The sequence below is a fragment of the Eublepharis macularius genome, chromosome 12, assembly GCF_028583425.1.
Source record: "Eublepharis macularius isolate TG4126 chromosome 12, MPM_Emac_v1.0, whole genome shotgun sequence".
In the NCBI taxonomy this organism is placed as follows: domain Eukaryota; kingdom Metazoa; phylum Chordata; class Lepidosauria; order Squamata; family Eublepharidae; genus Eublepharis; species Eublepharis macularius.
This window is the reverse complement of record NC_072801.1, coordinates 20,194,891-20,222,068: the sequence shown is the minus strand read 5'-3', so window position 1 is coordinate 20,222,068 and position 27,178 is coordinate 20,194,891. Positions and strand designations below refer to the sequence as shown.

At 46.1% G+C, this 27,178-nt stretch overlaps 1 protein-coding gene across 1 annotated transcript; it reads right to left on the bottom strand.

The window, feature by feature from the left end:
- Positions 1–513: 513 nt before the first annotated feature.
- On the bottom strand, positions 514–27,090 carry REXO5 (RNA exonuclease 5). Its single transcript, XM_054993530.1, has 20 exons — positions 27,026–27,090; positions 24,983–25,142; positions 22,209–22,330; positions 21,743–21,869; positions 17,831–17,915; positions 17,181–17,288; positions 16,511–16,599; positions 16,077–16,192; positions 15,112–15,250; positions 13,363–13,457; positions 12,738–12,840; positions 11,786–11,907; positions 10,659–10,749; positions 9,825–9,935; positions 9,589–9,726; positions 8,515–8,607; positions 7,885–8,104; positions 5,113–5,315; positions 4,233–4,342; positions 514–1,743 (listed from the first exon to the last, which is right to left on the bottom strand). Exons 2-20 carry the CDS (start codon positions 25,106–25,108, stop codon positions 1,668–1,670), a joined length of 2,274 nt encoding a protein of 757 aa, XP_054849505.1. The 5' UTR covers positions 25,109–25,142; positions 27,026–27,090; the 3' UTR covers positions 514–1,667.
- Positions 27,091–27,178: the final 88 nt, after the last annotated feature.

Here is a 27,178-nt window from a genome sequence, read left to right as displayed (position 1 = left end):
AGCTTGACCCTATTTCGCAGGATTGTTGTAAGAAAATGGAGATGGGTAGAACGATGTTCTGCTTTGAGTCCCAACACACAAAATGCATGGACTGGTTGCAGTGTGGCCCGTTCCCAGCTCAGTCGCAGAGCGGTGGCCGCAGATAGTACACTCCAAAGTTTGCACACTGGGCTGCTACCAGCACATGGTGTGAATTCGCTCACATGTAAAAAGAGGACATGAACAAGAGATGGAGGTGTGAAAGAGATGGAAAGGCATTTATAGGAGTTGGAGGGAGCAGGGAAGAACCAGGCATAAAAACTTGAATGGAAAGCATACAGATCAAAGTCATTATTTTTGTTCAACACCATTTTTTTAAATAGTAAAGAATCCAGTAGCACCTTTAAGACTAAACCAACTTTATTGTAGCATAAGCTTTCGAGAACCACAGCTCTCTCTGTCAGATGCATTTGACGAAGAGAGCTGTGGTTCCCGAAAGCTTATGCTACAATAAAGTTGGTTAGTCTTAAAGGTGCTACTGGACTCTTTACTATTTTGCAAATACAGACTAACATGGCTAACTCCTCTGGATCTATAAACAGTTTTTTAAAGCAAAGAAAGGATGAACAGTAAACTGGACATTAGCCAGAAAGGAGAGAAATCTCTCCTTTTAAAATGTTGTCCCATCTTTATTTTAAGACACTCTAGGGCAAGAGCTGCCTGCCAAAGCTGCCAGCAGCATCAGCATCAGTCCACCTTTACCAACAGCAAAAGTTGTGCATTTCCTCCCCTGAAATTACATCCAGCTTGAAGTGATGTTCTCTTCATCCTCCCCTCACGCCTCTCAAAAATATCACACTATGGATGCCTGGGAGACAATTCTTGTTTAGATCCATTTTTTAAAAATCACAGTACGAGTAGAAATATTCTGCACATGCTTAGAAACGCACCCTTTGGTGCAGGGATTGTTAGAGCCTGCCAGCCATCTTAAGGTTGCAGTGAGGTGGGTTTTCTAACCAGCTCCCACGTCTTCACACATTCGTTCCTCTGTTGCAGTTTCTCCCTTCCTCTCTCCTTTTGCTGCATTTGGGCTGAAACTTTTCCTTTGACAAAGTGTGGAAAAGGACCAAAAATTCATGAATCACAGATTCCATTTTCCTTAGGGTAAATGTTAGTGGGTTTTTTCTGTTCTTCTCTGAAGTGTGCTGTTTCCGTGTGTGGTGAAGAATGCTGAAGCCATCTGAGGGAACTTAATTATGGGGTCCCAAAGAGGCAAAGAACTGTGGGTAGTCCTTGTTAAGCAAAATGGTGCTTTTCTGGAGGTGCTTTGCCCTGGCTGGCTGGTGTAGGGTCGCTAAACACGAAAACAGGGCCCTTTGAAAACTCATTTGCAAACTCGCCGTGTCCTTCCAGGTCATATTGTTCCACATATCGCAAACACATGCACACAGACCGCCCCCCTCCCTCAACTGCAGCTAGCTTCTTTTCCTCGACAGCGTTTGGTTAACAGCCAGCTGAATGAAATGGCAGGAATGCTGGACAGCAAGTGGTCTGGCTTCTTCGAAGAGATTTCATCTTTTAAAACATCAGCAAGCATGAAAAAGATTGGACAAGATCAGTTTTAGAGGCCTGCACCACAACCAATCTGTTTGCAAAACGAAGGGGGAGAGGATGTCCAACCCAATGGGTTAACGGGGAGCAGGCACAAGACAGTTGTTGTCTTTGATTCCCAGGAGGCCAAAGCCAGGGAGCGACACGGGGACGCTGCAAGATAAAATGACACGAATGTTGGGTGTTTCCTGCAAAGATTGTTCTTGCTGGGAAAGCTCGGAGGGTTGCAGATCCCCAAGTTAACCCCCACCGCCACCCAATCTGGACTATGACAAATCTGCCCCAAGGGAAAAATGAACTTGACTACCTGTATAAGTTATGCAAATGCAAACAATTATTTCCTTAGTTTGCATAATTCTGCCTCTGCTATTGTGACTGAAGCTCTGCCCCTTGGCCCTACAGGTAATCTGATCTAGTACTCTCCTCTGACTTCAGAACCCCAGAAAAGTCTCGGTGGATCAGCATTTGAGGCCATGAAGTCCAGCCTCCTGTTAAGGACAGGGAGGGTCACTTGACGTTTCCGGAAAGCCTGCAAGCGGACCATGAATGGAACAGTCTTCCCTTGCTTGCTAGAACAGGTAGACTACCTCCCTACATGGAGGCGCTGTGCAGTTATCATGACTGACTGCTGCTGATAGGCCTGTCCTTAAAGGGCTGATCTCTAAAGACCTCTCCTTCCCCCTAGTGATACAATTCCTAGAATAGAAGGAACACACGGGTGCAGATTTGCCCTGAGAAAGAAAGAGTTATAGCACTTTACACAAGTCCAGCATTTGAAAAGGGGTCCAGATCTGAAAAGAACACTACTGCTCTCGGAACAGCCAGTGGGATGTGATTAGAATATTGGATTTGGGTCTGGGAGACTCAGGTTCGAACCCCCGCTCTACCATGGAAAAATCACTGGGTGACCCTTGAACTAGTCACTGTCTCTCAGCCAAACCAACCTTACAGGGTTGTTGTGAGGATAAAATGGAGGAGGAGCAAATGATGTCAGCCGCTCTGGAGAGAGATGAGGGGTGTAAATGAGTAAATAAAATAAAAAAGCGGGTGTATCTTGGAGCTCAATGTCACCACCAGAGGCGTACTATGAGTTGCAAAAGAGAGAAGGCATGCCCTCCCACCCTCTTTGGCATTTTCCAGGCTTAGTGCCGCTGGTACAAGAGGCAACACAAAGCCAGTGCCTGCCCAAGCACTAAAAGCCCAAATCCTGCCATGAAGGCTGCCCCCGCCAATCCCAGTCCAAGCATAGATACAAGAGGTTGCTGGCAACTCTTCCCCCCCCCCCCCACCCAGTCCAGTTGTTCCAAAACTATGTTACGTGTACAATGCAAAGGATGCTGCTGGCAAGTTTTCAACACTTTAACAAAGAACAGGAAAATACAGGAATGAATCAAAATCCTGTCTGCAACCTCGGGCTTCTCGGCAGCAAAATGACTACTCGGAAGCAACCCACCCCCACCCCAAATAATCAGCAGTTGCAGCTTAGGAACAAAGGCCAGAGGCAAAGTGAGTTTTTAAAATACAGGCCTGCAATAGCTTACCCTTGCTTTCACCCTCACCCCTCCGTGGCTGATGGACTGAACTCATACTGTGTTCCACTTTGAGGATGGGGTGGGGGAGAAGACATCGAGAGCTGCAGCCCATCCAAGGCGCCCACTGGGCCACAACCCAAGGCCATGGCAGGAGCAACCTCCCCCCCCACCACCACCATGGAGCACCGAAGATCCAGTCAAGCGGGTGTAGTCTCTCAAGGGTGCAGATTTGAAAGATCCTGAACATAATAGAAGCCCAAAGCCATGTTGACACTGGCAGGCTGACGATACAGAACGAAATCACAGGGATTCTGGAGGGAGATGCCAGCCAGCTCAATCGAGGCTTGGAGAGCCTGTGCTCCCCAGAAGCCAAGGCCTTGGGGGAAAGCCAGTCATTTGAGAGGCCGCTCCAAGCCTCCACTGCAAAGAAACCATTTCTTAGAATCAAGAGTTATCCTGCCCCTAGGCGAGGGCTGTGACTCTGGGTGAGGCCACCTGCTTTGCATTAAAACACCCCCCCCCCAGTTCAATCCCTGGTAGTTTGCAACTATAAGGATACTCATGGACACATGAAGCTGCCTTATACAGAATCAGAGCATTGCTCTGTCAAGGCCGGTATTGTCTACTCTGACTGGCAGCTGCCCTCTCAGAGTCTTTCCCATTACTTACTGCCTGGACCTTTTAACTGGAGACATCAGGGATTGAACCTGGGACCTTCTGCATGCCAAGCAGAGGCTCCAGCACTGAGCCACAGCCCTTCCTCCTTCCCTCCTAGTGCAGGTGCTAGGAAAGCACCTTTCCTAGCTCTCTCCGATTGCGAGGGTAGACCTGCTCACTCTGGGGCTGCGTCAGCAGGGAGTCAAGCAGATACATAGCTGACCTAAGCACATTAGCTTGGCTTAAGCATCTCCTGGACTGCGCTCGGTTAGCTCCTGATCAATACTAGAAAAGCTTTTAGTACTTTTCTCAATCTGGAGGTTGCCCTGCCCTTCCTTTGGAATGCCTGGGTGTTGGAGTGTGTGTGGAAACCAGAGTCAAGTTTAACACACTCCCTGTTTGCACCAATGAAATGGCAGGTGGGGGATGGGAGATATGCTGAGGGTTCCTTACCTGTCTGTCCCTGGAAACAGTATGACACACAGCGTACGGTTTGGCAAACCTCTGTAGAGCTTTTTGATCCAGCGGTCAAAAGCCTTCATTGCACTCTTTAAGTCTTGCTGCTGCAAAGGAAAAACTGTGAAAGCTTGCATTAAAAATAGCCATCATTTGGAAGGTTTCTCCAAGAATTGTTTTGCAACAAGTGACAGAAATGTCATAGGTCCCCCAGTACCATAAAATCCCACAAACATTTCTGTGACAAACGTACTTTGAGAAAGCCCAATCAACCCCAAAAATGCAACTAGAGAAACACAAAAGTAAACCCAGATAAGGAGCTCTGTTGTTTTAGTAAGACCCAGAGGTAGGGGAGGGGCACCTGCTGGGCACGCAGAAGGTCCCAGGTTCATTCCCTGGCATCTCCAGTTCAAAGGGCCACAGAGCAGGTGAGGTGAAGGACCTGAGACCCCAGAGAGCCGCTGCGAGTCAGAGGAGACAAGACTGGCCTTAATAGACAGTCGGTGGAAGACAGCTGCATATGATCAAGCAGCTTGTGTAGTGGTGGCTCTCTAGGGTCTTGGGGGGGCGGGATGTATGCGGCTGGAGATAAACTTGGGGCCCTCTGCCTGCAAGGCATATGTACTGTCATGGAACCATGGCTCATCTTAAACTGAAGTCTTGCTTGGGATCACCTACAGCCAGATCTTAGGATCCCTTTAGACCAGTATTATTTAGCTATGGCGGATGGTTCTCCAGCATCTCTGGCAGCTTTCATTTGCCCGAAACCCTTACGATGGAGACATCAGAGATCAAGGGAGTGTCTGCACGCCAGCTGTTCTTCCCCGTGGCGTGCTGACTTGATGGCATCTCAGAGGGTTAAAGGCAACCAACTTACCAAAGCGAATGGCTGTTCCTTCGTCTGGCGTTCAGCATCGTGCTGCAGCCCTGGAGTGCCGGGCCATTCACCCCTTTGATTCTCATGGCAGACCCACTGGTGGAGATGGGGAGGTGTCAGCGCACCCCTGCTCTGCAGTCTTCCGGTGGTCTGCCCCTCTATGGTTTTAAGGGCAGCAGAAGCATTTTCCACCGTTTGAAATTCTAAAACAGAAATGCAGAATAGCTGGTGACTGCGCTTCACTTAAGATGCTTTCATTTCTTCAACCTAGGCAGCTTTTTAATTGTACATCTTCTGAAATGCGGGATACTTAAAAGGGAGGGGGAGTAGAATTCTAATTCTAGAAGAGACTTTACAGACGATGCCTCTGCCCTCCATGTACCCTAATCCGGGGGACTGCGGTGCGCCGCCAGCACAATCAAACACTGTTTGACTGCAATAAAATAAACGCCTGAAAGTTGTTTTCAAAATAGTTCTATTGTTTTCTGCTAACCTAACACAAAATGATGAAAGAGCAGACAGGCAGGCCAGGCCCACCCAGAATTCCACCCATCTTGTTGGGGAATTTACAGATCATCGGAGTTCGGCAGCTGTTGCTACTTTCATAGTTGGTAAATGCAAAACTAATAAATAACATTCATCTCTTGTTGGCTGCAGTTTCTGAACGTTTTGGAGAAAGCTGTTTTATCCCACCTTCACAAGGGTTCAACTATCCCCACTGGTGCAGATCACCCATATGCAAACTAGACTGCAGCATGCCTCACCGGAAGCATTAAACAACAAGCCAGGGCTACAATATAGTTAATAATTGGAGTATAATCTATTGGAATGGGAGCTCAAGCAACCTGGACTATCTTGACGTCACTATTTACCGTGAATCTAATGGATTATCAGTCCGCCCCTTTAAGAAATCGACGGACAGATGCTCCTATCTGCATTATCAGTCCTTTCACCCTAGAAAACTTAAAGACAACATCCCCCTGGGACAGTTCCTACGCCTAAAACGGAATTCCACCAGTTCCCATTCCTATAATTCTAGTGGTCGGGAACTGGAAGTAAGTTTTGCAATAAGAGGTTACCCCCAGCATGTGATTGAACGGGCTAGATTGAGCTCAGACGCCACGGATCGGGCTGTCCTTTTAACACCTAGACACAGGAAGGGAGACAATAAGATCAAATGGGGACTGGAATATACCCCACTGGCCACAAAAATAACATCTATTATCAGACAGCATTGGCATCTCATTAGGGACATTCCTGGATGTGAATCAGGGCTGTCAGTCGGATTCAGACGCACGCGATCTATTGGAGATATGATAATGAAATCGGAATTCTCCAGTCACCAGGCTCCCAATAACTTGCCTAAAGGCCACTTTGCCTGTGGCTCATGTAACGTATGCAGCCTTATGGTTAGGGCAGAACAAATACTCCCCGATTATCGTTCTAATAGACAGTTTTTTTCAAACTGTAAGTCTGAAAATGTGATCTATGTCATCCAGTGCAAATGCCCCTTATTGTATGTGGGGAGCACAACTCGCCCACTAAGGATCAGGATACAAGAGCATCTATCCAGAATAAGGAATCAGGTTTGGGAGGCACCCCTTGTTAGTCACTTTCATGAATTCAAGCACCATCCTCAAGATTTTAAAGTTTCAGTAATAGACATACTGGAATGTCCTTTTGCCACTGATCGGGCTAAATTACTATCTCGTTTAGAATCCAAATGGATCTTTCAGACAAACTCCCTGTCCCCACATGGTTTGAATTTTGACATTAATTTTTCCTGTTTCTTATGAATGTCCAATTAAAATTCTGTAAGTTTTCCAGCTCTTGCAAAGCCTTTTCTTGACCATGTTTGATTCCTCCTACGGTGGCTATATTAGTAGCAATGGTTACCTTTATGGGCACACGTCCGTGAATTGCGTGTCGGAGGAACGGTGGGAGAACTCGTGGCGCTACTTTCATACTGTGAGTGTGTGGTTTGCTGTTTTAAATATTTATTAAAATTGAATATATGTTCGTTTATTGTTAATTTTCCTTCACAGTATGTACAGTCCGAATTGCTACACGCCCAGGAAGAAGTGAGGGGTGATCCTCACGAAACGGGTTAATGTTATTTGCCTGCAAGTCCCCGTCGGCGTTTTCTTCTGTATATGTACCTTGATTGTATGGACTGCTAATATCCCTTTGGCGCAAGCTCCCACCTACCGATTCTCCTTTGACTTTTTTGGCATTTGCACTTTAATGGATAAGACTTGTTCCGGACAGTGATATTTTGCACAATTATATTTGCTACTGGTAACTGTATCTATGCACTTGTAAATTCTTCTGTATAAATTGGTTTATAATCCATGCATGTATTTTCAGCACTTTTGCACTTTGTATTGTAAACAATAGATTATACTCCAATTATTAACTATATTGTAGCCCTGGCTTGTTGTTTTTGCTAATTTGCACTAGGGTTGCCCTTGGTATTTCTTTTGTCACCGGAAGCATTGGCTGAAGCACACTGAAATCATCAGAGGAAAGAATAATCTTCAGAGCAATTTCTCGGGATGACTTGTGCAATGGAACGATTATTGTTCAATGAAAGGGACTCCTTGAACACCCTGAGAAGCACCCCTAGCAAATCCTTCCTGATTAGAAACATGGCTGTCAGGTCTTTCTTCTGGCTCCTTTGTTCAGTCCAAACAACCTCTTTGTGTTGTTTCTGCAAGTATAGAGCGCTTCCAGGTTTTAGTCCCTTGAGTGCTGTGTATATACTGTACTTACTGAGAAAACAGTAATTTCTCTGTCTTCCACTTCTGGGATCCCTTGGCAGGAAAACAGACTTCAAGCCTTTCGGGAAACCCAACTGCTCCTGCAAATCTGCCTCGCTGTGCATCTTCTCCAGTCCTGCCACGTAAATCACACCTTCATTGTCTGCATCCGTTTCCAGCTCTCTAAGGAGGGCCTCACAATCTAGTGTCATTTCAGTGACAGGTCTTTGCACCTGGTGGGGGAAAGGAGGAGAGAGACACAAACACAACTGCACAATAGCACAAGAAACTCCTGGCCGAGCACAGCTTCCTAATGCCCGGGGTTCTGGTGCAAAAGAGAGCCTGTTGGACCAGATTCTGAAACACGAGTACAGAAGAGCTCAATGGTTACAGGCAGGCCTTGTGGGGGTGCTGCTTCGCCCACAAGGGGGGAGCTGTGACTGGTCCAAGCCAGGTTCAATCCCTTGCATCTCCTGTTTAAACGGATCTTGGGAGACCCAGTGATGGGAAAGCCCTGTGTTTATCTAAGACTGGAGAGCCAATGAGAATACTTGCCTTGAGTCCATCTGCTCCGTGAACTGGATACCTCCCCCTCTAAGGCTGCCTCCAGCTGCCACTCTACAAAGGCAGGAGACAAGCATACCTTAATATAGGATCCTGCAACTTCTGCTCCATTCAGGTTCTCTATAGCAAGCTGGGCCGCCTCTAGGACTTCATACTGGATGCAGACATGGGGCTTGGGAAAAGGAGAAGATGGCAGTGGATCACCAAACCGTGATGGTCAGCCCTACTGCATTTCCTTTTATTACATTTTTATTGAATACATTCCTTGGTGGTGGGGGGGAGTATCTCCAGTCCTCTTCACAACAACCCAGTGAGGTAGACTAGGCTGAGAGTGACTTGCGCAAGGCCACTCAAAAGGGTTTGAGTGGGGGGGAATCCCCAAAGCAGCCTAGCCTGTGGTTAGCGCTGCTCTGTGATGCCTGATCATTTGGCTTGCTGCTTGGAAGAGTGATGATGCGTAGGCTTGCGGACAAGATGAGCTGATAATTGATGGGGGAAGAAAGGTGGTCAAAGAGTCCGCAAATGACTGGCTTTCTCTGCCCGTCTCCGAAGGCGGCTTTGGAATTCTGGTCAGGTCTGGGTTTAGCACAGCTACTTTCTTCAACAAGCTGAGCTCTCAAATTCCGTCAGCCTGGCAAAATAGCCCTCTGTTAACAACAATTATCTACAGCAGCCTTAACTTCTAAATCTTAGAGGAGTCAAGTGTTTTTCAGTGAGATCTCTGAGGACTTGAATACTGTGGTATTATGTGGTACTGTAGCTTATGCTACATTAAAGTTGGTTAGTCTTTAAGGTGCTACTGGAGTCTTTTCTATTTTGCTACTATAGACTAACACGGTTAACTCCTCTGGATCTGTGGTATTCTCTGTGAGTTTTGAGGGGTGGGCATGCCTGGCTCGTTTGTGCAAGAATACGCTGGGACATTTCTGGGGGACAGCAATGCTACCTCGCAAATATTGTAGACCTGTAGATGTCGATGGGAAAATAAAAGTGTTATCTTAAACACCCCCACACTCACACTCTACATCATTCTTTTGAGACGTTCTCCTTGTGGTCTACAGTACGGAGCTATTTAGGGAACAGCCCAAAATATAACAACTCGCTGCAGAATTCCAGCACAGGGGAAAATAAAAAAACCTTTCTGTCCATTTACCTTTAGGGTTTCTGGAATGACTCTGATTGATTGAATATGTCCATACTTCTCAAAGGCCTTCTTCAAAGCCTTCAGACACAAGCCCTTTCCAAATGGACCTGCGTACACCGTCAGCATGTTAGCCAGCTTAGCCTGCAACTATGGAAGCAAGGGTTAAAGCCGGAACTTCACAAAGACCTGATACAGGCAGATTCCTCTCCTCCTGGTAAAATACTGGGGAGACAAAGCACAGTTACCTTTGTTCTGATTTCTGCAGCGAGGCGGGAGGCAAGGAATCGGGGATCCAAAGGAAACCAAATAACACTGAAAGATGAGCAGGGAATCTCTTCCAAGGCTTGCTGGAGAATCTAAAAGGGATGACATTTGAACAGGAAGATTGAAGAACAAGGACTGCAAGGAAGAACAAGGACTGCAGGGCGCTGCTCTGAAAACCCAGGGTACGTGAGGGGAGTGGACAGGCTAAAGCGGTGGTCCTTAACCCAGTGGCCAGTACCCTCAGGGGTCCTAAGAAGACACCATTTTTGGAAGGACCTTCTGGATAACGCTAATATGTAGAAAGAAAGGGCCCTGTGCCCCCTGCTGTTTTTCCATGCCCATTGAGGGGAGCAACAGTACAGCAAAGCTAGGGTGCACTGAGATGGAGAGGATTCTTTCCTGCCTCTGCCCCTTGGCTTGTTCTTGACTGCAGTAGACCTCTTGCTGCTTGGCTTGTGTTTGCTGCTGCCCATGGCTCCAGTTGCTGGTGAGCTCCTAACTCCAGCTCCCTCCATGCTATGTAACATTGGTGTCTGATGACTTCCTGTCATGTGTTGAAGATGGCTGAATGAATGGGTTTGGCAGAGAGGGAGGGGCCACATCAGTGGAAAGTGGCAGTACCTGGATGAGGGGCAGCTCCTCTCTCTTACAGGGCAAGATGGCTCCTTAGCTGTGCTGGGAGTTGGGGAAGAGAGGCTGGGCGAGGAGCTGTTTGTCCAGCTGTTCTACCATCTCATCTCCACTCACCCCCTCCCCCGGGATTCATACTTCCTTTTCTCCAAATGAGCATGTGAGTGAGGACATTTATGACTTACTTGCTTGCATTGGCCATTGTAGGAAGAAATGTCATTCTGTTCTCCCAGAAGCAGTGTTTTTCGATTGAGAGACTGCAAAACATCTGGAAGGCTAAGGATGAAAAAGGAAAGCTAAATCTATTGGGGTTTAAACCCCCCCCCCAGCAATGCTGCATTCCAAATGAGCTGCTCAGCACTGGCTTAGATTGTTCAAGGCGCATTATCTTACAACAACCATGCAAGGTAGATTAGTATTACCACCCCCATGATATAGAAGGGACTGAGGCTGAGACACAATCATGTGTTCCAGGCCACATTGTTAGCAGAGGTGAGATTCGAACCAGAGACTTCCCAACTCATAGCTCAAGTTTCTTAGCCATTCTACTGCACCTTTATAGGAGGCGGCAATGAACTGTACTGCAAGGAAAAATTAATTTGCCCTGGGTGGTATTTTTAAAGAGTGATAAGTTGCTTTAAAATCATGTTACTTGGTTGGCTATATGCTAAAGTTAATTTTAAATAGAGCCACTGCTTATGCAAAAGCAAACAGGCACAGATTGAATCAACTGATCACGATTTTTAATCAACCAGGGTTTCTTTACTTGGGTGATTTTTTAAGCATATAAAACACAGAAGTATTAAAATAACACATTACCCATTTTTAAATACATGCAAAACATTGTGAAGTGACCAGTGGACTTTGCAGAGACAAAACCTGATGCAGTTCTCCCCCGCAAAGGCAACTGAAGCAATGCATTTCGCAAAAAGGGCCAGTGATCATGGGTACATATGATGGGTACACATGATATACACAAGAGAGCTTTCTGCAGCAAAATACAAAAAACTGCCAATGAGGGACTGTTTTGATGCTTGGGACAGGGCTTGGATGTAGAGTGGGGGAACTGGCAGAATAATGGGAAGACCAGAGTAACTAATATGCACACTTTGGTTTCTAGTCTGCCAACACATCCTGCAATTCTGCACAAATGTCAGATGGCAGGATACCTTACTGGCACACTACTCTTTCTAGAGCCATGGTGGGTAGGTTAACTGTGGGGGTAAGCTGTGCCATGAAAGGCGTGGCACCATTGTCCAGGCAGATCGGTCTTTTCCAAAACCAAGAATGGAAGGAAGGGAAAGCTATTTACCCCTGGATGGGGGTCCTTGTCTGCTTCGGGATCCCGTTCTTTGGCTTCGGCAAGGCATGCTTCTGTGAGCCTCCTGTTCGGCTCTGCCTCAGCCACTGGGCTTCCAGATTCAGCTCTGCTACCTTGAAAAGAAGTAAATGCATTTTACAAAACACGCTTGCTCCAAAGTTTACATTTGGTCTGGGTCGCAAATTCTCCAGACTTTGAGTTTTGCTGGCAACGTCTGGGGTTTTGCAAGAGATTTCCCATATTTTTGTTGTACCCAGTTCTGGTTCAACTAGAAAACCTGGATATATTGAGGGGGGGGGGGTTGACACCCAGGCTTCTACCAGACCCCTATCCCATAGTCACTGAAATTATGAAGGTATGAAGCAATGGCTGCCATCTTGGATGGCTTGAGTGGACAGTCACGGAAGACGGATTGCTTAACAGCAATTAAATGGAACATCGTGGAGTACCAGAAGCTCAGACGGACATTTTTTTATTTCCACCTGCCTTTTGATGCAGAAGCGTCCCTTTAGGCTGCATACTTAAAAAGAATTCAGTTTTGTCTGTGACTGGCAGTGATTCTCAGGCAGAGAAAATATTTTAGTTGGATAAGACAGGGATTGAACCTGGGACCTTCAGAATACATGGCACGTCTTCTGGCATTATGCTACAGCCTCTCACTCCTGAGGTAAACATTGCTGCTTATCACTATCAAAGGGTAATGTTACAAGATTATCATAAATATATTCAGTATTCAGATACACCTCAATGACGTACTGAAGTAAAGAACAGCCATGACTCATTTTCCTAAACTAAAATTTATGGCACATTACACCATTGTTAAGGGAAATAAGTTATACTCACTGGGCATCACTGACATGAATTTTCTCCTCTATGATGGTTACAGGCAGAATTTTAACATCTGATTTTTTTTTAAGTACATAGATGATATAAAGACTATTACCTTTCTAGGTCCCTGGTTAATGAAAAACTGGGCCAGTTCAAGGGCACATGTGGCATCTTCGGTTGGATTGTGACCCTCTTGGTCTTTGCACTGGATTTCCTTCCTTGGATGTTGAAAAAGGAAAATGCACAAAGTTAAACAGAGCAAAGTACGTGAACCATTTCACATCTGCTAAGGGAACACACTGATGTAGCAGAACACCAGCACTTCATGAGAGAATCCTGGTCCTCATGAAAATTCATTACAGCTCAGACCAGTCAGCACTTTAAGCTGTGTGTTCTCGCTACACGTAATCACTCAGTCAAACTGACTGACTGTCGGTTCAAAATGTACAAAAGAAAGTGCATCAGCACTCAAAAGCAGCACAATTTACTTACGGGACTCCCTGCTACAAGATGTCTATTACATTTTTATCCCATCCTTCAAGAAGCTTGGGGCAGTGTACACGGTTCTCCATTCCCTCATTTTATCTCCACAACGACCCTGTGAGGTAGGCCTAAGCCTGACACGAGCAGGGAGCAAGAAGACATCCTAACAATTTCTTCAGCCCTCCCACAGTTCCTCATGGGCCCTCCACTTCGTTTGACTTCTGAAACAGTGAGAGTTGAACAGAAACAGCCTTTACCCTAAAATAGCTTCCGCTAAGAATTTCAACCTGAATCTTTTGCCTCCCTTCCGGGTATAAAGCAGCGAAGTGTCTATCACGCTGGGATGTATCACCTGAAAGAGAGTAGGCGTCAGAAGCACGACTCAGAATATGCCCACAGAGTGCAGCTTCAGTCTCGAGGCTGTAAAGATAATGCTGCAACTGACTTTCTATCACGGGCCCCTTCGACAAATACAGCCTACAGAAATACCCTCTTCGAGGATTTCCTCTTTATTTTCCAACCCCGTCCTTCTTAAAATGTACTTCAACAACAGGTAGGAACACACATACATACACTCCACAAAATGTGGCTATACATTCCACAGAATCATGTAAAGGGTTCTTTCGGGGAACGCCATTACTATAGATGTTAGAATGAGAACTGCATTTTCATGTTTCCCCACAATGTAAAAAATTCCCTGCATGCAGAAAAGCAGCACCTAAGGGAGCCTACCTTTCTCTCTGTGCTACTGTGCGAATGTATGTGGAGAGGGAAATGCGGGAGAGTGCAGCAGGCATGTTCAAAACTGCAGTGGTACATTCCCAGAAAGAACTTGCAGACTGCAGAGAGTAGTCCGCTGATATGAACAGAAAATTAAAAAGCCCCCAAGAAGATACTGCATTTGCGACCAAAACAGGGACAAAAATCCCTCTAAATTAGATCTGATCTTCCCGTCCTTCTGTATGAACCTGCCCACACGCTGAGATCATCATTTGCAGGCCTGGTTCAGATGACCCATCCCTCATCTTCAGGTAGGCAGGCTACCAAAGACAGAGCTTTATCAGTGTTGGCACCCTGATTCTGGAACACTGACATCATACTTTTAGTGCCGGGATGCAAGTCTGGTTTGTCGCAATCTTTGATGGCAAATTATTACATCCAAGTAGCAAAATCAAGCCAGTCATCTTGAGGTACTTTACAGGCAAGCCTAAAAACATGGTTTTGTAAATTAAACAAAGGAATGTTTAAAAAGCTACCCTGATGAGGATTGGGCAGAGTCCAGGAGGCATGGATTGCACACAGCAGTTGAGAGTGGGTTGGAGGCATCAGCCTGCTAAAACCTCAGAGAGCTTATAGAATCCTATACTGGGAAAGATCATATTCCCACAATTCCTTGCTGGGCCCAAAGCATGCCATTCTTATTCTTGAACTGTTGTTTCTGGTGGCTCTTTGATACATCGAGCTCTTTATGGTGTGTTGTTTCGAAGCTTGTTTTAATGTGTAGTTTTTATTACCGAAATTGAATTTGTAAGGCCAGTCTTGATGGGAAAAGGGCAGAAAGAAGGATATTCAGTATAAACATCCAGAAGCTTAGAACAGATCCCAGCTATTCTAATTTGTCGACAAGCAGGCTTGGAAGGGTTTTGTGTAGAGCCCATCAAAAATAAGTCCCCAGTGAAGGGAAGCAAGAGTAGAAAACCACAAATCCATAGCTGAGCAGCAAAATATGAAAGTTGTTAAAATATCAATTTAAAGGCCCTTTGACTGAGGAAGGGACCACCTGGGATTCCCAAACAGCAGCTGGAGCTGCTGGGGCTTTCTCACAAAAGGCAGACAAGTGGTACCATGAGAAGTGTGTCAGAGAAAATGGTGCTCAATTTCTAAAAAGGTGAGCAACAGAATGGAAACGGGGATTGTGCCTCTCCTATGATGAAGGGTTCCTGTCTGATTTGCTTGCCACACCCACAGAAGTGAAGACTCTCCATTCAAATGAGACAGATACTCACTTCTAAAGCGTGGAGGTCAAAATTTAAAGAATGACCCACTAAAACGGCATCAGGAGGAAGTAGACTTTTCAGCTGGGCCTGGACGTCGGCGAGCGTGGTGGTGACGGAACAAAGAAGCTTCTTTGTAATACCGGAGTACCTTCAAGACACAATCAAGAGGGTATTTGAGGCCTTAAGGGGAATGTACAGTTAATCAAGGCCAGGACGTGAATCTCTAGGACAGAATCTGGCCCAGGCTCTTCTGTCTCTTGCTTTGAAAAGTCAACAAATTCTTGTCCTACAGCAACTGAATTCTAAGACTCCCAGGGTTCTAGACAAAAGGGAAGTAAAGGCAGAAGCCATTGCCCACTCTCATAGGGATCTCCGCCTCATCTTCCCTGATGCAAAAAGCCTCCCGGCTGTGGAAGAGACAAGTGCTGAAATGCTCCTCATTTATACCCATCTTTCTTTCCAATGGGGATCCAAAGTGGTTCACGTTGATCGCCTCTCTTCTCTTTTGTCCTCACAACAACCTTATGAGGCGGGCTAGGCCGAGTGTGTGTAACTGACTCAAGGTTACCCAGTGAGCTTCCATGGCAGAGGATTCAAACCTTGTCTTCCAGATCCTAGTTTGGCATTCTTACTGGCTCTCAGCATTTTAAAAATATACACTCAGACTTTCAAAAAAATGATAACTGAGGAGGCTTATGACATATTTAAAATCCTAAAAATCATAAAGTTTTGTTCAGACACCACAGTAGGTAGGAATCTGCTCTGAGGGTCCCAATCCATGGATTGAGTAACACTGCCCCAGGGGATTTCTGCTAGTATTCTATTGCCCAGGCCTCCTCCCCTCTAATTAAATCTGGTTTTGCTTATATTCAATAACTTTAAAATTACATGATTATTTGGGGGACATTATTTTTTGGATCAGACCACTGAAAATCCTGGATGGTTTCTCAGACTAAATCTACAAACAGGGTTACCTAGTGAGGTAATTCCTTATTGGCAACGAGGGCTTTACAAGCTCATCCATAATACACTGGCCGCTGGCATCCACCACTGAGATTCGTGCGAGTTCAGATCCTTTATCAGTGAGGCACTGGAAAAAAAGAAAATATAGCATTTAGACCGGCTCTTGTTTGATCGGGCCAATGGTCTTCCCCCTCCCCAGGCAGAATTTGGTCCTTGTTGATTCTCCGAAGCAAGAAGCGGAGAGATTCGCTTTGAATGAGGTTACATCTCCTGATTGCTAACAGACAGGAGGCATCCCGTACCAAGAACGTCAAAACTTTTTTTAAAAAATCCAGCTATCGCTCTGGACTCTTGACATCTCATACGGAGGATTTCTGAACGGTCAGCCATGAGCTGTGGACAAGACAACCCTCACTGCTTGTCAGGAAAGGAAGCAAAACATTACCATTTCACAGTCCAGTCCAAAAAGGGGGCTGTTGTCTGAAACCGGGACGTTGCGACCGATGGAAACAAAATGGCTGCAGTTGCTGGAGCCTGCAAAAGGAAGCATATATATGTTTTTCAAAACAAACCATCACAAAAGCCAGTGTGGCACAGAGGCTGGCATATGAAGGCACAGATGCAGGAAAACCCACAGGCCGAAACCCTGCTTATTAATGAAGCATTGAGCGTCAGATGGTCAGGATGGACAGAAGGGACTGTGGGTTGACAGGATGGAAAGAGGCCTGCAAATCTTCAATATCCCTCAATAGCAACTGAGTGGCCCCCAGCACCACTTGAATTCCCAAACCAGGGAGGACTGTGGGGCTTATGTGGCTAACTTCAGGCTGAATCTGTGTGTACTCCCATCCTTTTAACAGTGGACAGCCTGCTGGTCTAAAAAGCCAGCACTGATCAACAGGTTCCTGGTTCAAATCCTACAGTGTGCAGCTCCCAAGAGTATCCTACATGTGCCATAAGAGCATAGCAGCATACATAACATGGCCCCCTCCACATTAGCACAAACCCTTTCAAATCAGCAGTATTTGTAGATTTACCACAACCCCCAGGATAACAAGCTCTTTTAAAAATGCTTTAAAGTGTTCAAAGCACCTTATGTACATTGCAACACTTGCCTTCTAGAGGATAGCTGTAGCGACGCATCTCCTCCGCGGTTAGAATGTAACTGGACAGCCCGCGCCTCTCTTCTCCGTATTTCTGAATGACTGGATCTTTCTTCAGTTCTAAAATAAGCAACAAGTTGGGACAGTTAGACAGAAATGCATGAATGAAAGCAGTTTTCTCAAAGTTGTTTTGAGGAAATCTGGGGCTCCTCAGAAGCTTATCAGAAGTTCCCTCAACAAGATGATCAGTTATGGGAGTTGTTGGGGGAGAGGTATTAAAGCAGCCATTCTCCCTCCGTGGGCTGGATTTTAGAAGCATTCTCTTGCAGGTCACAAGGGGAGGAGGAAAAGCGTGAGTTGGAAGAGGAGGTTTCTTGGATGGCCACTAAGTAATACTACAGATTTATGAATATGGAGACATGGAAAGTAAAGTATAAATTCAGTGATAACATGTCAGATTCATGTGATTTATGTTGGGGAGGGAGGAAGTACCTTGGAGTTAATTCTGTAAGCAGGACCGAAACAACCGTTTAGAGGTGGGTTCCACTTCAAAAAGTTTGAGAACCTCCAGTTTGTATTAATCAGAAACTTTAGGGAATCAAGGCCTCAGGCACACATTACCCCAACGTACGGAAATTCACTGGGCAAAGTTGTAAAAATACCTTGTCTGCTGAGCAGTGGACTGTCGTTTATTCTTGTGCCCCAAAGTCTTTCCATAAAACCAGAGATGGGTGGCAAAGAGAAGCGCTGTTAAAATATACACAACACATCTTAAATGAGGGAAGGAAAAGGAAAAGAATTTGCAGATTGGAAAAGTGAGTAACAGTTAAATCTGAGCTGATGCAGGAGGTCTGTGATTAGAGCTCCCTCTCTCCCCTTTTTAAAACTTAAAATATGCACAGTAGGTTCTGCACTTGATCTGGTCAGCGGTTTCAGAACTACTTCTGGGACTTGAGATCCGTGCAGCTGCCCCAGCTCAATGCGGGTGGTGATCAAGAGCAACTTCTTGCTGCCGCTTGCACCTTGCCCCTTTTCGGTCCTGGCTCCAACCTGGTGGAACGCTCTGTCTAAAGAGATCAGGGCCTGGCCGGATTTGCTATCCTTCCACTGGGCCTGTAAGACAGAGCTGTTCCACCAGGCATATGGTTGACGCTCTGGGCCTTCCTGCCAGCCACCTAGAGATAGCCGTGCCCCTACAAAGGGTATCTACCACCTAGCCTTTGCCATATATTTTTGGAGGTGGTTGGGTGGTGGTTGCTGTTGAAATCTGCTGCCATATGTTTTTCAAAACCTGCTGCTGTATTGCTTGTTGTGTGTGTATTTTTTAAATATTTAAGATGTCTTATTGGTTTTAAAGATATTGTATTTTATATTATTGTATTAATTGGAATCTGCCCTGAGCCTGCTGGTGCGGGGAGGGCGGAATACAAATCTAATAAAATCAATCAATCAATCAATCAAAGGTTTGGGCAGCCAGCTGGGCAGTGGTTGCTCATGCCCACCCTATCCGGGGCTCAGGAAGGTTGGTGTCTGGCGGTGACTCCCGCCTGCATCACAGAGGGCGAGGGTTGCCCCTTTCTTGGGCAGGAGGTGTGGGGGTTGCTTGGAAGGGGGGGCTGCTGGGAATTGGGGGCAGTGATTCTGCGGGCCCATTCTGGACTTTTGCCCAAGACCTCAGAATCTCTAAGATCAGCCCTTGAGCTTTAAAAAATAAAAGTAAAATATTTACTTTTATGCTGGTCTTTGTAATAAATAAGTCATTCATTCCTTCCCCCCCCCCCAAAAAGGGGTGTTGGTGACAACATTTCAGGAAATTGTTGGTGACTAAAACTGATGTTTTTTTGTTTCCAGCAGCTTATTGCATTAACAACCTTGATTTCCAGACAGGAGGCAGGGGAAAGCTCAGACTAGCGTCCTGTTGACGGACAAAGTAGACCTTTATTCCTGGAAAGCCTGGAAATTGCTCTGAATCGGAGAACCCATGTTTTGCTGCTATTGGTAAGCCTATCCGCCCCTTCCCACCCACTGTGAGGGTTATTCATGTCAAAGCATCCTGTGCTATTAAACAAAAGGAGCTGCAGGGAAATGAAAAGCAGCTTTTGTTTAACTCGGGAAGCAGTCTCTTCCAGAACCGAGAATGGGCTGTTGTATTTAGAAAAAGAAAACCACAGATCCACTTCAGTTGCAGGTAAAGGTGTAGTAAGAGGAATCCTCACTCCAGGCTTTATCCTCCAAAGCTACTCAAGGGGATTTGACCTGCCTGACTCTGGGAAGGACACTTCCTCACGGCATTGTCCCATCAGACCGCAGCAACTGGTTACTGTGAGACCATCACAACATCATGCCCGTGAGGAAGCGTTTTTCGTGAAACGGGGATTGACAGACAGCTGGCGTAGACCCATAGGCTGCTTTGGAAGGACGACTCGCAGTTCCCTTCAACTCGGAGGATGGTCTACACAAACACGAAAATAACAACTTATTCATTGGAATTTGTACCAGTTGGACTGTCTAGAATTGATTTGGTCTATTTTTGGTTATTGTAGCTATTTATGGTTACTGACAAATGTGTATGTATTGTATTGGAATTGAATGTTCACTATGCACTTTGCACCTTATATACTTGATATTATCATAAAATAAAATTGTATTGCCTTTCCCTTTTGGTTGTGGTAGCTTGTTTAGCGGGTGAAGGCGTTGTTGGCTTGACTCTGGGAAGGAAGCAAGGTTTTTGCATGCTATCTCAGAACCAGACTTTCCAGCTGCTTTCAGGTGTCAAGAATGAACTCTGGCAGAGCCTCGTTTATTCTGGAGCCAAAGATCTCCCTCTTGCTTTTTGCACACGCAGCCACACTTGAAGACTTCCTGGTTGAGGAAGCTGAATCAGAATGCTGGTTGTCGGGAAAGGCACAAACAGCAGACCAACATGGATATCCATCTGAAGCAACCTAATAGTCATCTCTATTTTTCTTTTCTAAACTGAAGAACTTCAAACACATACAACAAGTATTTTTCTAAGTATACAAATGGGGACAGAAAGGCGGTTTAAAATGGGGGGGAAAGTGCAGTCATAGGGGTAGGGAAAGGTATGCTACTTGCCAGCAGTAATGTGGCGCAATGGTAATTGTCAGACTGCGATCTGAGAGACCCCAAGTTTGAATCCCTACTCTGTCTCAAAAGCTCACCAGGTGACCTTGGGCCAGTCATGTTCTTTAAACCTAGCCTACTTCACAAGGAGGTTGTTGTGAGGCTAAAATGGAGGAGGGGAGAACTATGTGTGCTACTCTGAGTTCCTGAGTGGAAGGGTGGGATAAAAGTGAAATAATGTCATTGCTTCTTGGCCTTTTGGTAAAGGTCAAGTGTAAAAAATGAAATATTATCACCGCAGACTTGAAGAGATGAAGTAGCTTACTGATACAGCTAACTGAGAATCGGCCAAAGAGAGGCCTTGCTCAGTCCTGCTCCCCAAGAACCAGTGCTTCTTTTGTGTAAGGAAAAAGAAGTGCCAGTACTCATGTATAAGGCTGCAGCAATTTCTCCCTCCGGACTTGGAAGAGCCCTACCTCCCAAATAGTGCCAGTACTTACGACTGGTGAGTACACTCACTCACTCACAGCCCTGCCAAGACTCTTTAAGTAAATCTGGATTGACCTTGTATCCTTCCTCCCACATGGCGTGCGCTCTGCCCCCTGAGCTGTATCCCTGCTCCTAATCACGAAGATCCGTATCAGGCGCTGTCATTGCCTTTGCTGACTGGCTGTAGCAGCCTGCTCTGCAAGGCCCCATTGGAGAAACTGGATGTGTTCCATCTGCTCCATTCCTGAGCTAGATTCCCCCCGCCCCTTCAGCAACCTCCAAAAGCCACAGTCAGGCTCGTTGGGCAAATGAGGGCATTTTCTCTTAACAGCTTAGAGACAACTGCATTTTTAATGTGCAAAAAAAAGAAAAGAAAAGAAAAAAGCCCCGAGACTTGAAACAGGGGGTCTAAGAAGAACTTCCAGTGGCTGGGTGGAGAAGGGTGTCTTCAACAGTCCTTTCTAACCCCACAGATTTAGACTCCGTTCCCTGCTCCTGCATATTCTAAAAAGCATCATCAGGCCTACCCTGCAGAGCTGTTTTAAGGGTTGCAACACTCCCCCCCCCTCCCCGCAGCCTAACTCACAGGGCTGTTATAAAGATGCAGCACCAGTGTGGTGTAGTGGTTCGAGTGTCAGACTAGGATCCTAGAGACCTGGGTTCGAATCCCCACTCTGCCACAGAAGCCTGCCAGGTGACCATGGGCCAGTTACTCTTTCTAAGCCTCACAGGCTTGTCATGTAGATAAAGTGGAGGATGGGAGAATGATGCTATAAGCCACTTTGGGATCCCCACTGGAGAAAAAGACAGCATATAATATTTAAAGATCACCTTGCCAACTGGTCTACCTTGAAGGACTATTGTGAAGATTACAGTACCCATAAAGCACTTTATGTTCAAAGTGCTGTATAAATGCTGAGGGCAATTAAACTGTAAGACAATCCCAGTCTTCATTCAGCTTTGAAAACTGTGTGTGGGGGTGGGAAGAAGGATACACTCACATGCCTGAAGGTTTTGCGAAGATGCTTGAACAGTGAGTAAAACCTGTAGAAATGGAGCCGACTCGCTTCGTGGAGAACCACCACTACCGTACCAGTCAAATGCTTTTGGTGATGAATACGGCACCATCTGCAACCAAAAAAGATGACAGGCTGCTGGCATGCTTTCAGAGATGTTGTCTGAACTTGTCTTGTGTATATATGTTTTGTGTAGTGGTTATAGCACAAGACCAGAATTGGGAAAGTCTTTAGTTTTGGCATGGGGGAAAGGGAGGCTCACAGCCAAAACTCATAAACATCATAAACAAATCATGGTCTGTTTGCGATGCCTGAATGCAGCCTCAGTGGGAGGAAATCTAATAATGGAAGAAAGTCCATGCCAAACCTTACAGCCCATCCAGGTGGAGGCCTTTAAATAGGTTTACTTCTGTAGCACATACACTTTATAGAACATAAAAGGCACTCCTACCTAGGCTTAACAGCATTTTGGCCTTTTCCCAATGCAGCATATTTTAGGAATTCATGCAGTTGGTCATAGCTGATTTCGCAACCTTCTCCAAAGGCTTCAGTCGACAGGCGAGGTTTCTTCTCCTGAGAAATGAGAACATAGGCTCTGAATTGTTTATGTAGACACAGAGTTTCAGGATTCCAGCCACCCTTACTGTAATGAAATCCAGAAGCGGACAGCTTGTCTGGCACAAAAGGGCACAGTAAAAACTACTTTGGGAGCAGGACAAACATGCAGTATTTTAGCTACGCAAAACTAACATCGCTTGGAAAGGATTTTGCATAAACAATGCGGATGCCAAAGACTGCTATTGGACACGCCGATCGCAAAGCCCACAATCTGGAACAGCCCCAAAAGTTAAAAAACACAGACAGCCTTTTTGAAAATCATGAAATGTACAAATGAAACTTGGTTTTCCTCTTAGACAGGATCCACCTTATGGCTTTTCAGCTTCTTAAGGGGGCAGGAAGACAATAGCTGGAGTGGGATTATTCAGTGCTATCTTCAAATCCATGCAGGACAGAAACAATCTCAATCTGGCAAATCAAAAACAAGAGGGTGCTACTCATTAGTGATGTAATATGACCTTTTGTGTACTGCTCAGCCATCTCTGGGCCAAATCCAGAACTTCCCGCTGTTCGCTGCTAACTGGAACTTCCACATTCAGAGAAAGTATACCACCAAAACAGTGGATAGGGGAGGGTTATTGCTTGGCCTGTGGACTTGCCCGGAGCATCTGGTTGGCTATTATGGGAAACAGGACATAGGATTCAATGTGCCTTCAGGTGGATCCAGCAAGACTCTCCTTATAGTTCCCCTGAGGAGCCATTGCAATAGGATGGTGTGAAAGCCAGGGCCATAATGAGAGGGGACGAAGATTTCCTGGCATCAAGCTACAGTTGTGTGAGGCCACCCTTCCTCCCAGCATCTCTCTGAGACAGCCAAGTACTCTATTTACCTTGCCTGCACAGAGGAAGAATCCCTAGCATCTCTCAGCATCTTCTAGAGGAGGAGACTGCTGACTTCTTTCTCATGAGGTCTGCCTTTTTTGTTTGAATCTCAGGGGGTCCATCACTTTGTTTTGCCTTTTGCAAAGCAAGAGCATATACCAAGGGACTCTGTGGTTTTAGACATAACTAATCTGCATGAAGTGATCCTTCCCTTGCCTGTAAAACGTGCGCCAGGTCTTGTGCGATCAGATTGGAGGTCATGGCTTCTTTAAAAAAACCCTCAGCACACTGCACATGCTAGTTAGAAACCCCTAGAAATGGGCCAGTGCTCAGATCGTCACCTGGGGCTTCTCCAGCCTAGGCTTGACAAAACCACGGACTGGGCACACATGGATGCAACTGAAAGAAAACAATGTGTGTGTATCTAGATCATTTTATCCTGCCTGTCCTCCAAGGGCCACAGGGCTACACGTATAGTTCTCCCTCCCTCATTTTAACCCTGTGAGTAGATTAGGCTAAGAGAAAGCGCCCAGCCCAAGGTCACTTCACGTGGCAAAGGAATGGGAGAATTGACCATGAGTAGCTTAGATCTTCATCTAATGCGCCAATGGCTGTGCCAGATTTAAGAGGCTCACACCCGCAAGTAGACCATGGCTCAGGAACAGATGCTTCCTCTGGAGAAGGCCTCAGGTTCAGGCCCTGGCCTCAGCCTTTCAAGATTCTTTGAGAGCAGGATAAGGAAAGGCCTTTCTCTGCTTGAGACACCAGAGAGCCACCACTAGTCAGCACAGACATTGCTGAGGTATGTGGACTGCTTGGTAGGAACAATGGAATTCCTACTATTATTTATTTTATTCGATTTATACCCTGCCCTCCCCACAAATGGGCTCAGGGCGGCTAACAACATTAAAAAATACATTAAAATCACAAAAACATAAAATCAACAATAATTTTTTTAAAAATAATTAAAATAGTCCAGGAGCAGGCTATTTAGACAAATATTGGGAGTCTGTATACGGGCATAGCAGATGGCCGAGGGCAACCCCAGAAGAAGTGGTGGTCTTAGATGGAAGAAGGAGGACACTCGCTGGCACTCAGCCAAAGGCCCGGTGGAACATCTCTGTTTTACAGGCCCCGCAAAACTGTAACAGGTTCCGCAGGACCGGATCTCCAGTGGGAGAGCGTTCCATCAGGCCGGGGCCAGGGCAGAAAAAGCCCTGGCCCTGGCTGAGGCCAGACGGATGTCCTTTGGGCCAGGGACCACCAGGAGTTGCTTGTCTGCAGAGCGCAACACCCTGCAGGGGACGTAATGGAAGAGGCGGTCCCGCAGGTATGCAGGTCCCAGTCCGTGAAGGGCTTTAAACACCTTGAACTGGATCCGGAACTCCACTGGGAGCCAGTGCAGCTGGCACAGCACAGGATGAATGTGTGCTCGGATTGGCGTTCCAGTAAAGACGCGTGCCGCTGCATTCTGGACCAGCTGTAACTTCCGGGTCAGGCCCAAGGGCAGCCCAGCGTAGAGTGAGTTGCAGTAGTCTAGCCTGGAGGTGACCGTTGCATGGATTACTGTGGCCAGGTCCTGGGGCAAAAGATAGGGCGCCAGTTGCCTGGCCTGTCGAAGATAAAAAAAAAAGGCAGACCTGGCAACGGTCATGACCTGGGCCTTCATTGAAAGTGTGGCATCCAAGGTCACACCCAGGCTCCTCACCGTCGGCGAAGGTTTCAATTACCAGACAGCCTCCTCTAAATTGCAGGTAAATGCTGAAAGATATCATGAGCAAATACCATAGCTTTGTGCTGGTTTTGACAAGCCTCCTCTTCAGCAAGTTTTCGTGGCTTTTTAGACTCCTGGTGTTCTACAATTTCGTCATCTTCATGCGGTCGTTTAATTACTTGGGTTTCTGCAGCCATTTTGTCACAAAGCACTGTTTAAGGTGGATTGTACCTGGGGAGAAAAAAATCATTAAAGTACATGGTAGCTAATTTAATATGAGCAGAAATACTCAGACTTTTGCACAAAGGATTGGTGTATTATTTATATAGAGAAAGTGTGGTTGTTAAGGTAAGAGCATCTTACTGGGCTCTAGGAGACCCAGGTTCGAATCCCTGCTCTGCCCTAGAAACTCACTGGGAAACCTCGGGCCGGGCACTCTCTCTCAGCCTAACCTTCCTCACAGCGTTACTGTGAAGATAAAACAGAAGAGAGAAGAATGATGTAAGCTGTTTTGGGTTCCCGTTGGGTAGAAAAGTGGGGCATATAAAGTAAATAAATTACACAAAGGTCCCAATGCAGTTAAAATTAGCCATGCCTGCAATGTAATAGCACCCTTGAATAAAGTGGGGACTTAAAAGTTGGGCTTACTTCTAAGTAAACATGCAGAAACACATAAACACTTTGTTGTGTTTAAATAGCTGCTTTGCAAGTTAACTCATTGTTAAGGTTTGGAAGTGTGTGCCATTAGGGAGCCCATAATCTATTGCTAGGTGGAATAGATCCTTAAGATTGAAGGGAAGGGACAGAGAGAGAAGAGGAAAGAAAGGTGGAGGCGAAAGTAAAACAGGTCTTGTAACAGAAGCAGGGCTTTTTTTCTGGGAAAAGAGGTGGTGGAACTCAGTGGGTTGCCCTCAGAGAAAATGGTCACATGGCTCGTGGCCCCGCCCCCTGATCTCCAGACAAAGGGGAGTTTAGATTGCCCTCTGCGCCGCTAAACTCCCCTCTGTCTGGAGATCAGGGGGCAGGGCTACCAGCCATGTGACCATTTTCAAGAGGTTCTGGAACTCCGTCCCCTTGCGTTCCCACTGAAAAAAAGCCCTGAACAGAAGTATCCTGCCTAATGTTAACTCCTTGCCTGCATTAAGCCCAAAAAATACTCAGAAGCACCTCAATTCTTGTACCAAGGATCAGTGCTCTAAACTTCACAAGAACCATATTACCAAAGGCAGATTTCATCAGCTCTATGTTATATTGCCGCCCTCTGCAACTGCACTGACTTTGGATTTAGAAACCAAGAAAAATCGTTTGTTCATTTGAATGAAGGATTATGGGGTGGCTGGATTATAGTTCTACAACAAGCTGTCTATTGGGTTCAAAATAGCCCGCTGCAGGTATTGCCTGCAACGACTGGCAGGCGCTCTCCACGGCCTCTGCTTCTCGAGATCCTTCCACTGCTGATGCCAGTTTGATGTTGGATGTGAAGCACGTGCTTTGCCTGAGCCACAGCCCCTTCCTCCTCAAGCAACAGACTATGAGATGGGACTAACTAGAATCGCATACTTCCGAGTAAATATGCACGGGATCCGGCTGTTACAATGCAATCGCGGGCACATTTATTCTGAAGTATGTTTCATCGACTCCTACGGGGCTTTTCTCCCTGGCAAACAGGCTTAGCTTTGCAACTCTCTTCTAAATACATTTCACCAAGCCATCTCCCCACTTTCCCAGTACAGATCAGGGACCCAAAAACCCGTTCCTATTAAATGGAGATAGGAGCGTAGGGCGCAGAAACGCACTGGAAATATTGCAGTTATAAAACGAATTCAATCTATTTTTTTTAAAACCAACCACGAAAACCGGCAGCATAATCCAAAGGTCTGAAAACGGAATTGTGGCCATGCTAGAAATAAATTTCCAGATTTGAGGAGCAGTGCATGCATGGAAAGCCTTGAGAGGAATGAACTTGCAGAGATCTTCACCCACGTGTTTGAGGGGGAGAGTTCCCCTGGCTCTTCCCGTCCCCTCTTGCCTGCTGATGGGAAACCCCGCCGCCCCTTCAAGAAAAGATATAAAAACAGCGACATCGTTTACAAGTAAAAAAAAAAAATCTTCACCTGCATCAACCGTTTATCGCTTTCCTATACAGTAATAAAGCTAACGAGAGAGGCTGCAATCCACGAAAAGCCTGGCTCGGTAATCGGCTTCGTTTGCCTCAGTCGGCCCGATCTGAGAAAGGTAGAAGGGGCTCCCTGGGCAATTCCCGGAAG

What these genes read in the sequence shown, in the direction of transcription:
- REXO5 (XM_054993530.1), bottom strand. Translation starts at nt 25,108, where the DNA reads ATGGCTGCAGAAACCCAAGTAATTAAACGACCGCATGAAGATGACGAA. An exon ending in CAAAATGCTGTTAAGCCTAG is followed by an intron (nt 21,870 to 22,208) that starts GTAGGAGTGCCT and finishes TTTTGGTTGCAG; the next exon opens with ATGGTGCCGTATTCATCACC. An exon ending in CTGCAGAAATCAGAACAAAG is followed by an intron (nt 9,727 to 9,824) that starts GTAACTGTGCTT and finishes TTGCTTCCATAG; the next exon opens with TTGCAGGCTAAGCTGGCTAA.